Raw genomic sequence first — 14865 nt, 5'->3', positions numbered from 1 at the left:
GGCAGGCTGCATCAGATGTTAGTCAATGACAGGTGTCAGGCATCCTCACTGGCCAAGAGGCAGGGATGCATCCACCTCACTCTCTCTCCAAAAGCCCTGTGCCATTAGACTGTGTACCACTTCGAGTGAGTACCACTCTGTGGGTATGGTGGAGGGGAACAGGGGAACTGCTGGAGACTAAGATGACAGGTGAGGAGGAAGCATGGGCAGAGATGCCAAGAAGGTAGAGGAGATCATGCACGGGCAGAGGAAAACCCCTTTTGCCTTTGGGTGGTGGCAGCATGATAAAGGGGATCTGAGTCACAGGGAAGGCGTGGAATAACTGGGATGGGTCTGTACGTCAGCCTCTCCCCTACTTCCTTTGGAGTCATTTGGTTGTTTTCAAATTCTCCACCCTTTGCCTGTCCCCCTTGCCCCATCAAATCCGGTTTGTGTGTGCTGTGTGTTTGTATACACACACAATTGGCTCTTGGTAATAATATTAGCTGAAAACATAGGAAATTGCAATTATCTGACTAGTTTTGATTTATAAAAACAGCTTTTTCATATGGTTCAGCCCAGTTGGTAAACTAAAATAAAAATCTAGGTGGAAATCCTTATAGTAATGAGCAGAACTAATGAAGGAATGGGGAAACCATGGGTCCCAGCTATGTAGTTGTGTTTCTCACACCTACAGCACTCAGAGGCTCGATTCTGCAACAGCTGCATTGCTGTGACCAGGGTGACAAAGTCATATAGTAGTTGGCTAAGTGCCAGATGAAATTTAGGCAGGGACATGCCCTGAGATTGGGTGATAACCTTACTTCAAGTTCTGTACCTCTCCTTCCTCCCATGGTCAGTCAGGCTAGTTTTTAGGAGGCAAAAAAGACAGAGGGTTCAGTTGAGCTGAGGAACCAATTTCAGCAACTGCCTAGGAGGTCATTCAAGGACCTGAACCCCTGTCAGGACTCTGGCAAGCCCGGGGGTCTGCCCCAGCATTTTCCCTGTCGTTCCTCCTGGCCCTGGCTGTTTTTCTGTCACCCCAAAGGCCGACACCCACAGTCCCTTGAATTCTCATTTCTAAGGTGAGGGCATTTGCTGGGTTGAATTAATCACTGTCCAGCATGGAACCCTGATGGGTACCATAGATTCAAGGATCAGCTACCTAATTTATGGGGCCCAGTACAAAATGCAAATGTGGCTCCCTTGTTAAAAAATTATTAACACTTTCAAGACAGCAAAAGCAGAGCATTATACCAAATGCAGGCCCTTTTGAGTGCAGGCCCAGGGCGACTGCCTTGCTTGCATGCCCGAGCAGCTGGTCCAGGCTGGTTCCGGTGCAGAAGCCAGGACCATCCATCATCTGGGCCAGGAAGGCCACAAGATATGAAGTCCCTTTAGGAGACCACCCAGCTGCCTTTTCAGGCCTGCCACTACCCACTGTTTTATTGAGAGCTCACTGATGGGGTATGGCACAGTGAGAGTGAGAAACTGGGGAACAAATTTAATTGTGGGTAAAGCAGGGCCAAATCAAGAAAGGAAGCTTTGAAAAACAGTCCTTTCATGGAATCAACCTAAATGCCCACCAACAGCAGACTGAATAAAGAAAATGTGGTACATAATCACCATGGAATGCTATGTAGCCATTAAAAAGGAGATCAGGTCCTTTGCAGGAATGTGATGGAGCTGAAGGCCATTATCCTTAGCAAACTAACGCAGAAACAGAAAGCCAAACACCGCATGTTTTCATAAGTGGGGGCTAAATAATGAGAACCAATAGGCACAAAGAGGGGAAAAGCAGACACTGGGGCCTACTTCAGGCAGGAAGGTGATGGAGGGAGGGAATCAGGAGAAATAACTATTGGGTACTAGGCTTAGTATCTGAGTGATGAAATGATCTGTACACCAAACTCCTGTGACAACAGTGTCCCTCTGTTAACAAACCTGCACATGAACTCCTGAACCTAGAGTTTTTGTTTTTTTTTTTTAAAGAAAAACAGTCTTTCTAGAGCCTAATGGATTATTCCTGGATGATGCCTAAATTATCCAAACGATTTCATGCAAAGATCTGGGAAATAGCTTAATGAAAGAGCCCCAGGTCTGACTATAAGTTGGGGACACAGGTGAGCAAAATTCCTGGCTCCAGACCTCTTTTTCTTTAACCAAAAGTTCTGAACTGCCCTCACCTTTTGGGTGCTCTCACTTTGCCACTGACAAAGCATGAGTGAGGAGCTCACTAGGTGAGCTGCTCAGTTCAAGCCTGGCTGGCCAGAATCCCAGGGAGGCTGTGTTTTCCTCACATAAACTGCTACCTAGCACTTTGGGCAGCCCAGGTATGCAGAATCACTTTCAAGCAAAAGATCACATGTATTGAGAATCTTCAGAGTTCAGAGCTAACAATCAGCCAGTGATTCAAACTTTCTAAAAGGAATTGAGCGCCCCCTGCTGGGTATTGTAGCATTGACATTAAACCATCCTCTCAAATGCACCAAAATCTGAAACTACAGAGATTTAATCTCCTATAAAATCCGGTGATAACAGGACTCATGGTGACATTATATATGAGTTTGATAAAAGGTTGAACCTTTAAATGTTTCATGACTCCCATGCTCCTATTAAAAACGCTTCTAGCTCTTTGTCTCAATTTTAGAAACAAGGTACATACTTTAAAGTTCTAAGTATTCTGGTAGGATTTTCCTCCCATGTCGCAGAAAGTTTTACAGGAGACGTAACAGGTCCAGGGAGAGGACATGGGTTTTGGGATCAGACATCCTAGGTTGGAATCCATTTACTATTTGAATGACTTGGAATAAGTCTTTTTTTTTTTTCTCACTCTATCGCCCAGGCTGGAGTGCAGTGGCACTGTGTCAGCTCACTCTCTGTTTCCTGGGTTCAAGCAAATCTCCTGCCTCAGCATCCCAAGTAACTGGGATTACAGGTGCCCACCACCATGCCCAGCTAGTTTTTTGTTTTTGATATACCTTTAGTAGAGACGGGGTTTCATCATGTTGGCAAGGCTGGTCTCAAACTCCTGACCTCAGGTGATCTGCCCACCTCGGCCTCCCAAAGTGTTGGGATTACAGGCATGAGCCACCATGTCCAGCCTGGAATAAGTCTTCTAACGTTAACTTGGAATAAGTCATTTAAGTCACCATCTCCTGATCAACGAGGACAATGCTATCCATTTAAAAAGTGAATGTCAGGGCTGGAACTCATGTGTTTAAAGTGCATAGAAGTGCTTGATTAACCATCTTGTCATTGTTACGATACTATTACAATGTGAGTCTAAGTTGGGCTTCAAAGAATGGGTAGCCCCTGGACTCAGACCCTGTTTCCAGAGAATAGGGCCTGTACCTTTAGTCCTGTGTCTAGCTCAGAGATCTAACCCCTGGGTCATGAGGGTAGTGCTCACACTGTGCAAGTCTGGACAATTCCACCTTGAACAAACATTTCAAGTCCTTCTACTTCTACCTGTCTTGCCAATCCAAACTACCATCATCTCTCACTTGAGCCAATGCAAAGCTCTTCTAATTTGTCTTTCTACTTCTATTCTTATCTCCAAAGGGATACACACACACACACACACACACACACACACACACACATATATATATTTAAATCCAATCTGATCAGGCCACTCTCTCTAGTTAGAACCTTTCAATGACTTAGAAAAACTTTTTTTAACCAGACATCTGCCTACCCACCTTGCTTATAATGCCAGTTCTACCTCCTGGCTTTATGCAGTTAGCTCTCTCTGTAAGCAATCCTCATCTCCCAATTCTTTCCCTTATTACTACTACTCATCCTTCAGTTGTTGGCTCACAAGCTCAAGGAGGGTACAAGAGATAGCGTATTTCTTTTCTTCAGAGCAAATTAAGTCCATTTGGCCTCACTCTGCTGCACTGCAAACAGAAATCAATTCTGTGGTTACTGGGGTGTCCCTTCCCCTTCTTAGGGTCTTGCAAGCATTTAGGACACTCATGAATGACCTGGAAAAATGGGTAAAGACCTCTACTCTTCAGGCTATCTGGGTCGTTGCTATTAACTTCACTGCCAAGTCTGAGGGGGCCCTTGTAGGAGGGGGCTCCAAGCTTGGAGGTTTTGGCCTTGTCTGGAAGACTCAGTGTTGAGGTGCAGGTTTCCTCTGGAGCACCCAACAAACCATGAAACTCTGAAGTTCACCATCTCACTGTGGTACCGAGTGGCACACAGCTTTCCACTCCTCCTTAGAGGCTCCTGTCTGCAGACCCTCTTCTCTCCCACCCTCCCCTGCTTCCCAAACAAGCGCTAGGGTTACTGTTAAGCATGTCTGCTTCCTGCTGTGCAACAGGAAGCACACAGGACCTGGTTACTTCTTGGAGAGTGGAAAAAAAAAATCAGAGACAAAATTAGTATTTCAAATTATGTGCTATAAAAGCTGCCAATCACAAGGTCTCCCCTGGATTATTCAATATAAATCAGATCCCCTCCAGTCACACTATCCTATACTGCAGTAGCACTGTCAGTACCCATCCCCCCAGCTACTGTGCATTGGCCGTCAAAGGCTCACAGCTGTAGCATACTCTGCAAAGGCGTGTTGCCTGGCAATGCCTGGGAGGTTACGCTGTCACTGGGGGATTGTGGGAGGGGCCAAGCCAATGACTGACCAATTCATACTCAGTACAAGGGCCTAACCACTTGCCTCAAGGTGAGAAAACTCTTGGTGTCATCATGGTCCAGAAATCCCATCGGATCAGACTGAAGCTACACTTCAGCTCAAACCACATCTTGGCTCAGCTTCTTTCCCTGCCCTATCCTGTTTACCTCACAGGACTCTTCTGAAAGCACCTCAATAAATCACTTGCACAAGAAATCTCTGCCTCAGGCTTGGTTTCTGGGAACCCAACCTAAGTCACATCTCTTATTTCTCCTTCCTAGCATATGCCCCAAATTGAAATTATGTGTTTGTATGGCTAATGGTTTAATGCCTGTCTCCCCAACTAAAGGCTCCACGAAGGGAGAAGCCATACTTACTTTGTTCACTGCTATATTCCCAGTGCCAGCCATGGTGCCTCCCACAGAGAAAAGTAATATGCAGGCTCTAAACTGGAAAGCTGGCAGGAACCAATAGGCCACACAGCCTCTCGGCCTCCCTCTCCAGATACTTCCCTTTTTGGGTGTTTTGGTAGAGACAATTGAAGAAAGCTACCCTGTAACAGCAACTTAGCATTTCTTGTGCCCATCATCCTCAAGCCAGTCCTAGACAAAGATTTTGAAGCCCTAGTTGACAAAAATCTGACTAGCCCAGATTAGGTCACCTAATTCCTGATACAATGAGTTTATGAACTTGCCCAGAGGCTATTCGTGGGGGTGGGGGCAGTTCTCAGATGAGTGTCATAGACACAAACCAACAGCTGTATTCCAGACATCATATTCTGGTTCAGCAGAAATCAACAATAGCTTTCATATTTTACTGGTTTACTAATATTCCAGGGAAAGGCTAGGCAGGATTCACATGAACATTTGTCAAGTTCTTAGATGTGTCTCAGAGATTACATACCCCAAGAAAGCTGTAAAATCCTCATTTAACAAGAATGTGAAAGAACTGTGGCATTCTAGGCACTTTAATTTTTTGAAAAGCTTTTTCTCTTGTATAATTTTTTTGAAATATTGTAATTCTCTTTTCTATTAGGTTGTCTTTCTTTGCTTATTGAAGGGACTGGGGTCTTTATTCTGAAGATCAATGATTTCGAGGTAGAACTACTGATGCAAAGAGAAGAAATCAGCCTGGATGTGTTTGGATTATAGGATAGCTGCTAAAATCATGTTTCTGATTGAAAACCTAAAATAAGCTAATTTGTTTTTTCACGTACCTCTTCCTCCTAAAAGCTAAGTAAACAAAAAGACCCAGCATAAAAAGGATGAGAAGAGATTTTAGTTATTCAGTGTTTTCAGAGTTTCAACAAGGGATACAGATACAGGCAGCCAGGGCTGCTTCTTACAGCGTTTACAGTCTGGGGAGAGCACACGAAAGACACTGTTTAACAGGCAAATAATTCCAGGAAATATACACAAATGTGTTTTTCAAAATACAGGTTCTTATACAAATGTGTAACTAAATACTGATTCCATAGTGGGGTGGTTATAACTGAAAGGGCTTTGAGAAAATAAGAAATGCCACTACTGAATAAAACTAATGGTCCACCTAGCCAAAGATCCTTTCCAGCAGCACAAAAGGAAGTTGTAGGGAGAACAGAGGTAACTGTCAGATATCTTTCTAATCTGTAAATTTATCCAAAGTTTGAAAATACCATGAAGAATCTTAGGAATGCCAGTAACCAGGGAATGGAATATTTGCATATCACAACATCTACAGGCTAAATACACTCCGAATGCTTCTCAATGTGGGGAAGTATGAGAAGTTAGTAATTCTCCCAGTATCTGGCTTCCTTTTCCCTTTGCCTTTCCCTCTCATACGTTCAATCCCCTGTGTTACAGGACACACATGAGTAATTGGAAGGTGTTAAACTTTGACAGTAAAGCAAAATCAGAGGTAACGGCAAATGTTTAACCAGTCTTGTTCAAATACAAGCTACTCAATGAAGAGTTTTAGGTTTAAAGAGCCAAATATTCACCACTACTGAGATATCTCAGTTTCTCATTCTGGTGAACATTTTCACATCGCACTTTGCTACCACAAACTAAATGGGTATACATTTTTGAGTGCTGATTTATTACTCAAAGATTTGATTTAGGAGACTGAAACAAAACATGCTTTATCTGTGTGCTTTTAGAAAATCCATATACAAGAAAGGAGCCAAGTGTCAGTTTCCAATGGGGGGAACATTCTCATGGAGGTACTGTAAGGCTAAGTCTGTCCACTTCATTTCTTGTTCTTTGACAGATTCTGTGGTGCCACCATTGTCTTGTTCAGGTTCAGGAAGCTCATTCTGAAAAGGTACAATAGAAATTCAGAACAGTAATATATTCTGTATCTTCTTGGAACTCAAGAACACTTAGAATTAAAGCTTATGAGTTCCTAGGAACAGGCAACATAACTGATATGTGTATCCTAAAAAAGCTAAAATCATACACGTGAGGAAACGATCAGAAGTATCACTCAAACATGGCCTGGGCCTTCTTCAATAGGGAGTGATGGGCATTTTGACTCTGACATTTGTGAAGGAGGCACCGTGGCAGAAGGGTTAAGGGCAGAGGCTTTTGGAAGCCAACTAGGATCCAAGACCACAACTCTCCCATCTGCTGGGTTACTTGGGCAAGGTTTGCAAACCCCTGGGGCCTTTGTTTCCTCCTTGGCAAATGGGAGAAAAAAAGAGCCATCACCTCACAAGACTACTGTAAGGATTAGGTGAGGTTAGATGAAGTGCTGAGCACTATGTGGGGTACCTGGTGCTCAAGGAATATTTGCTATTATTATAAGGGGTTAGGAACACTGAGATGAGCCAATCCTAAATCTTCTTTTGGGGGAGCGTGCTTTAAAAGAATACTAGTTTGCTGGCATATTCCTTAGACACAAGAAATGTATCCAAAAATGATCTTGGACCCAACATGTCTTTTTTTTTTTTTTTTTTTTTTTTGAGATGGAATTTTGCTTTTGTTGCCCAGGCTGGAGTGCAATGGCGTGATCTCGGCTCACCACAACCTCTGTCTCCTGGGTTCAAGTGATTCTCCTGCCTCAGCCTCCCAAGTAGCTGGGATTACAGGCATGCACCACCACTCCCAGCTAATTTTGTATTTTTTTTTTTTTTAGTACAGATGGGTTTTCTCCATGTTGGTCAGGCTGCTCTCGAACTCTCGACTTCAGGTGATCCACCCGCCTCGGCCTCCCAAAGTGCTGGGATTACAGGCGCAAGCCACTGCGCCTGGCCCAACATGTCTATATTATAATAAAAATGGAGGTAGGGCAGGAAACACGGAAAATGTAACTAGTAGATGATACCTCCCCCTAGTGGTGGAGCAGGGCAACAAAAACCCCAACAAATGACCAATTCACACCCTACCAGCAATTTTCATAAAACGGTAAGTCATGGGCCACACTTAGTATAGGATCTGGGATCATTTACTTGTATTTCAAATTTAAATGTATTACTACTGAAACTCTGCTTTGTACCAGAGTTCACAGATACCAACATATTTCTTTTCGATTATCTTAATTTATGTTTTGTTTTATGCTTAGCAAACTGTTATGCAATATCCAGACTTAAAATTTTCCACTGGATTCTAATTTGTAGTATGTGAATATGTTTTCCCCTCTAAAATTATGCTCAATATATATTAAATGATATTTACTTATCTATATTTGAATCACATACATCTTGTTCTACAAGACAGATTCAAACATACTTGAACAGATTGAAAAGAGCTATCATTTATTGTAAAGCAATCAGTCCTAATAATTACTTATAGATAACAAAGAATAAATAGTATCCTTAGTTAATGAATTATTTAATTCAGAAGCAGACAACTTTGCTTAATTTCATCCTATCTGTGGTATGCTTTCTAAAATAATGTGTCTTTCGTTTGGTATCTATCGTCCCGTTCAATACATGCCAACACATCAAATCGCATATATGCCTGGAAAACAAAAACAAAAGTGTCATAAACCCAGCCATCCATTATGGTGTACCGTAAAATGCCCTTAGTTCTTTGCAGCTACTCTTATCAAAAGGTGAAACTGATTTCCCCAATCTTGGATTTGGATTGGCCCTGGGAGTTATTTTGGCCAACAGAATGAAGCTGTCATGCCAGTGGGCTAGTTCTTGGCCTAAGCTCCACGAAGCTCTGTGGTCTCCTCTCAGGTTGCTCTTGGAACCCTGAGACTGCGAAGTCCAGGCTAGCCTGCTGGATACCAGAGACCATGGCATAGTCACCCCATCACCCAGCGGACAGCTTGTTAACTGCCAGACATGTGAGACAGTCCTCGATTACCCAGCCTCCAGACAGTCTGTTGGCTGACTGCACAACACAAGCAAGCCTGGCAGGGATCAGCTGAGCTAGCACAGACTAGAAGTCCCTCCCAGCTGAGCTACGAAATCATGAAATAAACAGTTGCTCTTTTAAGTCACTAAGCTTTGGGGTGATTTGTTATGCAGCAAATCCTAACTGGCATACACACTGCCTTAGAATGACAGGACAAGCGAAAGGTATGGATTAGCAGCAGGGCCAAGCCAACTTCGCGTAGAAGTCAGCAGGGAAACTTCCCTCTCCTTCATCCCCTGCCACACAAATGTTCTCCAATCTGAGCCATAACATTCTCCAGAAATGGACGTCTCCTTTATTTTCTTGACTTTGTTCAGGCCCTCCTCCCTTGCCTAGACCACCACAATAGCTTGCCAATTCGTCTCATTTGCCCCTTTTTCCATATCACACCATCTCTAACAATGCTGCTAAACCGATTTTCCAAAAGCCAAATCTGAGCATAGCAGTCTTGCTTTTAAGATCATTCATTCCTGGATCTCCTGAGGATGAGGTCTAAGTGTGGTATCAAATACCTCTCTCAGTCTGATCCAAGCCCAACTTTTCAGCCTACTTACGTGACAAACGTATTCTTCATCCACAGTGAATGACTCACCATGTCCCAAAACCTTTCAAACCTCTGGGCCTTTACACATCTATCCCCTCTGCAGCAGTACCCTTGTCTATCTCCACTAAACTTCTGGTCCTTCCTTATGACCCAGCTTAAACATGACATTCTCTCAGAAGCCTTTCTGATGCCCACCAGGCAATCAGTCACTTCCTATATGATGTGGCTGTTTATGCCCCCACCTAGAATATTATCACAATTACTTATCTATAAGTGTTGCCTTTCTAGACCCCTCAAAGAGCAGGAACTGTATCTTATGTTCACATAGTCTTATGGCACACAGTAGGCTTCAAAAAATGCTTGTGGAATGAATGAACAAAAGTTCACAAGACAGGATCTAGAACTTCACAGACCTAAGTATATGTTATATGAAGCCCTACTTATCTGCTACCAGACTTTGGGCAAGTTCCCCTTTCTGATCCTATTCTTTTCCTATAAAATGGGACTAAGAGCACCTCCCTCACAAGGTTGTTTAAGAATTAGAGATAATGTATATTTCCAACCTCAGTCCATGACATAAAACTGGTATTCAATAAATGACATCTATAATTCTTATTATGCTCTTTCTTTTGACTATTTTCCTAAGCTTGAACTAAGCTATGACTTGTTATTTGATATGTATATTATTCACTGAACATATTACTATCTCTTATGCGTAAATGAAAATACAGATGAACTATTTTATTTCTTTGTAAACAGCAGCAGCAGATATTCTAACTATAAATTATATTTTATTTAATACTAACTACTCTTCTCAGGGCAGCTGGCATGCTTTAAAGAAAACAGTCCCATTTTCCCTTTTTTAGGCCTCTATGACATAAATAGGATTGTAAATAAACATTTATATAAGCAAACCTTTAGGATCACTTATTACATGAGGTTTAACAAACTCCCTGCAGCAGAGTTTTCCAAAGATAGGGAAGAAAAGGGTATTCTAGAAGGCCGCTGGCCTAAACGCAAAAGAATACCCAGGTATATTCTGAATATTTTCCAGGGAACACAAGATAGGTGTATGTTCCAAGAACGTGAGTTTCTAAAAATGCCAAAAGACTGATGAGCCACAGGCAGGGAAGTAAGAAACAGAGCTCATATGCTGCTGCTTCTCGTTCCTCCCCATCTTGTGCATTAAACTCTCATTATTTGGTTTTTCTGGTTTTCATGTGGTAGACAGAAAATGGCTCAGAAAATCTGGGCTCTAGTCCTGGCATGACTCCTAACTGACCTGGCCATGCTAGCTCCCTGAACCACATTTTTCTTCAAATGAAACATACAACTAGATGCTCTCCAGAGGCTTCTAGAGTCAGAGAATTCCACAGCTTTGATTTCTTTGCTACATTAGTTTATCTTCCATTGATATCCCTCCTCCACTAGTTACTGCCAGATCAATACCTTTAACCCACCCTCAGCTCAAATCATAACCTACCAGTGGTATTGCGACATCCTCATAAGGCAGCTTGTCTTCTCGCCAAGCATCATCAATCAAATCCAAGATCCTTCCATCTCTCTGAACCTCACTGTCCATTTTCCTGCAGCTTTGATCTTATCAAATCTGTAAGCCAAAGAGGTTATTTCTTAAACACAATGACTGAAGCGACGGTATAATCCACTATAAGGATTCTCCAGGCTTTATAGTCTTTATAGTCTGGGGCTACCTTTTGGGAAAAGGTTCATTTTCTCATATGGGCTGGGTGACTACTTTGATCATACTTCCTCTCTACAACCCCAGCTGATACATATTTTATAGTGTATACTGGACAGGCATGGCCAGTTGACAGACCAGTGTCATAGAGTGTGACAGGAGAGAAACACGTTCTTAAATGAGGCCCTCAAATATTAATATGTTGCATCTCAATGTAGCTCTTCTCTTCTAACTAGAACATTCACCTTTTCCCGTTTGTGATGCCTTTGATGAGTCCCTGATTCATAATGGCCTGCTAAGTTTCCTTTCTAGCCCCTGGCTCAAACCTCAGCATTCTTAGGCACAGGAGTCACATGAACATACTGTAAAGGAAACGGCTTCCTTCCCTAAAATAGTACCCACGCTGCGATCTGAACAAAGCACTTCTAGGTGAACACCAGTGGTAGAACCTCATACTGCCGGTTTCTCCAGTTTCTGCTTCCCTTTGGGATAGCTCCTTCCTTGGAGGTTCCTTCCTCTAATTCTTAATGCTGCACTCCCTTTAATTTCTGGCCCAAATGGCCAGGATACTTATTTAGCTCCTTGACCATGGCTGATTCCCCATTTTTCTCTGAAGCTGCCATAAAAACCCCAACAAATGACCAATTCACACCCTACCAGCAATTTTCATAAAACGGTAAGTCATGGGCCACACTTAGTGTAGGATCTGGGATCATTTACTTGTATTTTAAATTTAAATGTATTACTACTGAACTCTGCTTTGTACTAGAGTTCACAGATACCAATATATTTCTTTTCAATTATCTTAATTTATGTTTTGCTTTATGCTTAGCAAACTGTTATGCAATATCCAGACTTAAAATTTTCCACTGGATTCTAATTCGTAGTATGTGAACATGTTTTCCCCTCTAAAATTATGCTCAATATATATTAAATGATATTTACCTATCTATATTTGAATCACATACATCTTGTTCTACAAGACAGATTCAAACATACTTGAACAGACTGAAAAGAGCTATCATTTATTGTAAAGCAGTAATATATTATCTTAAACTTAAAAAGAAAGTTCAGTCTTAATAATTACTTATAGATAACAAAGAATAAATAGGTCCTTAGTTAATGAATTATTTAATTCAGAAGCAGACAACCTTGCTTAATTTCATACTATCTGTGGTATGCTTTCTAATCCAAAAGGCTGGCTAGCTTGGAGGATACTTTTGGATTCCCTGTTTCCAAGGTTGGGCCCTGATTCATCATAGGCGTCATCCTATGGGTGCTCCCTGCTACAAAGTCACAATCCAAAAAGCCCAGAAGCCACTGGCATCAAAGGTACTCTCAGTTATTCTCAGTTTCTGAGACTATGGAGACTCACACAATAAGCAATTTTGGCGGGGGCGGGGTGGAACCTACCATCTTGAGGTGCTTTTTTCAGAGCTCAGCCTGGGTGCTATTTTAAGGAAGGAAGCCTCTTCCTTTACAAGGTCAACTTCAGACATCGTCTTGCCTTGAGGATTTGTGTCAGGTCTGTAGTTGGTCCCTTCCCATAGTCCAGTTTAGTGTTATCTCAGTATGTTCATGAGCTCCTGTGCCTAAGAATGCTGAGGTTTGGGCCAAGGCAGGTGGAAGTTTTTGTAAAAATGGCTCACATGGCCGGGCGCAGTGGCTCACGCCTGTAATCCCAGCACTTTGGGAGGCCGAGGTGGGCAGATCACTAGGTCAGGAGATCGAAACTATCCTGGCTAACACGGTGAAACCCCGTCTCTACTAAAAACACAAAAAATTAGCCGGGCGCGGTGGCAGGCACCTGTAGTCCCAGCTATTCAGGAGGCTGAGGCAGGAGAATGGCGTGAACCCGGGAGGCGGAGCTTGCAGTGAGCCGAGATCTGGCCACTGCACTCCAGCCTGGGTGACAGAGCAAGATTCCGTCTCAAAAAAAAAAAAAAAAAGACTTGGTCTCAAAAAAAAAAAAAAAAGGCTCACAGATGTCCCCCATAGGATAACTGCAAGATATCCCCAACACCTTGGCAAAAATTATACACAGATTGGTGTGTAGGAAAGGGTTTAAAAGATCTGGGCAAAACTTAAGCAAAACGCGCCCTGCTACTTCTGTCACCGGTGAGCCAGGTGAGGGCTTAATTAATCCAGTACTCAATAATTAACCCCCTACTACCCAGTGGATAACTCAAAGCAAGACGAAGTTTTGGTTATACTTTTGAAGTCCCTGTCTTATAAGAGCTCCCCACTTTCCTGCTGCTACTCCTTTGTCCTTGCTGCTGTGTCTCCTGGGATAGATACCCTTTTCACTTTCCTCAGCTGATCCAAACCTGACTTTCTCAGGCCCACATAGGTTTTCCACCTTTTAGTAATGTTTTCTCAAATCACTCGAGCTTCAGTAGGCCTTCTATCCTTGAACTCTTGCTTCTTGTCCTAACTTAAATCTACTAAACAAGCTTTGTGATCAATTGCTCAGGTATTATTGCCTCCAACTGTTATGTGTACATTTTGTACCCAGGATTCCTTAGTAGATCTTTCCACAATTTGGCCTCAATCTTTTTCACCTGTCCCTTCTCCAAACACCTCAAACCCTGTCACATTTTCCAGCCTTGACAGTTAAAACCCCCCTTTCCACATCACTAATGCCACTCTTCAAGATCAACGCAGGCGTCAGCTCTTGGAGGTCAACATCCCATTTCCGGGGTTAGGCGTGAAGGTGCCTTCACTAGGGGCTGGAAGGATGGAAAGCAACAAGATAATCAATGCCCAGGGCACAGCCACCGTCCCAAGTACTCGTCACACAATACGACCACTGTTTCCTGAACAAACTTTTCTTACACATGTGACAGTCCCGATGCCTGCAATGCTGTTTGTTTCTTCCTTTTTATTCCAGCGAACCCATAGTCAGTCTACAAATCTTAGGTCTCAAGTTGCTTCCTGTAGGAGGCCGCCTCCAAACCTCAGGCTGAGCGCGGTCCCGGTACCCACCGGGGATCTCATAGTTCCCTAAGCACAGAGCATGGCACCAACTAGGGAGCCTGTCAAACAGCCCAGATGTATGTCTTTCCAGACACGCAGTGCCTGCGTTTCCCGGGACAGGGACATGTCTTATCCATTTCTATACATTATAGCTTTGTAAACATGTATTTGTAAGGTCAAAGCGGGAAAATATTGTTCCTTGCTAGAAATGAGCCTCGCAGGCCACCACACCGTACGAGAGGCCGCCCCTCAGCCGCGGCTTCCGGCCTGAGGCAGGATGTACCAAACGTGGAAGCCGAGACGGGGAGGTCTGGGGTGCCAAGCAAGTCCCTTTCCTCCCGACACAGCGTGCAGTAAAGAAAACGGTTATGAGCGTAAAGTGACAGCCTCGGCCGATGGAAATAGGGGGAAGTCCGACACTGAGCCACGAACGCATTCCCGCGCCTCCAAAACCTAGGCCGGGGGCGCTGCAAACCCTTACCGGTACGCGGCCCAGCGCGGCAGACGCTTCCTCCTGCCACGCCCCGCATCACGTGTCTGCACGCTCTTTCTCGGATTCCCGGATGTGGGTGAGTCCATTTGCTCGCGTGCAGGGGAAGTCTGGAGAAGACATTGATTCAATTATTAAAAGTGTGGGGGCAGTGGGCGGAACGAACGCGCCGACTGCTGAGGCTGGACGTAAGGTTAG

At 43.5% G+C, this 14865-nt stretch overlaps 2 protein-coding genes across 18 annotated transcripts in view; one reads left to right on the top strand and one right to left on the bottom strand.

Moving 5' to 3' along the window:
• Positions 1-5873: 5873 nt before the first annotated feature.
• Positions 5874-14770, bottom strand: ANAPC13 (anaphase promoting complex subunit 13). Of its 2 annotated transcripts, none has more exons than XM_003895087.5 (3): positions 14659-14770; positions 10986-11111; positions 5874-6908 (listed from the first exon to the last, which is right to left on the bottom strand). In XM_003895087.5, the coding sequence occupies exons 2-3, from the start codon at positions 11082-11084 to the stop codon at positions 6783-6785; spliced, it is 225 nt and encodes a 74-aa protein (XP_003895136.1). In that variant the 5' UTR covers positions 11085-11111; positions 14659-14770; the 3' UTR covers positions 5874-6782. The 2 variants fall into 2 exon arrangements, with proteins under 2 accessions (XP_003895136.1, XP_003895138.1); XM_003895089.4 differs by lacking the exon at positions 14659-14770 and adding an exon at positions 14037-14196.
• CEP63 (centrosomal protein 63) overlaps positions 14044-14865 on the top strand; it is a 177774-nt gene continuing 176952 nt past the window's right edge. For 8 of the 16 annotated variants that reach the window (XM_021934846.2, XM_021934845.2, XM_021934842.2 and 5 more), the window contains exon 1: positions 14044-14746. In XM_021934846.2, coding sequence (XP_021790538.2) covers positions 14573-14746 — 174 coding nt within the window. In that variant the 5' untranslated portion in view covers positions 14044-14572. The other 8 variants (XM_017955883.3, XM_017955884.3, XM_021934841.2 and 5 more) reach the window with 3 other exon arrangements.

Source organism: Papio anubis, chromosome 2, assembly GCF_008728515.1.
Source record: "Papio anubis isolate 15944 chromosome 2, Panubis1.0, whole genome shotgun sequence".
Lineage (NCBI taxonomy): Eukaryota > Metazoa > Chordata > Mammalia > Primates > Cercopithecidae > Papio > Papio anubis.
The sequence above is the reverse complement of the archived record's forward strand: the minus strand, read 5'-3'. Positions and strand labels throughout refer to the sequence as shown.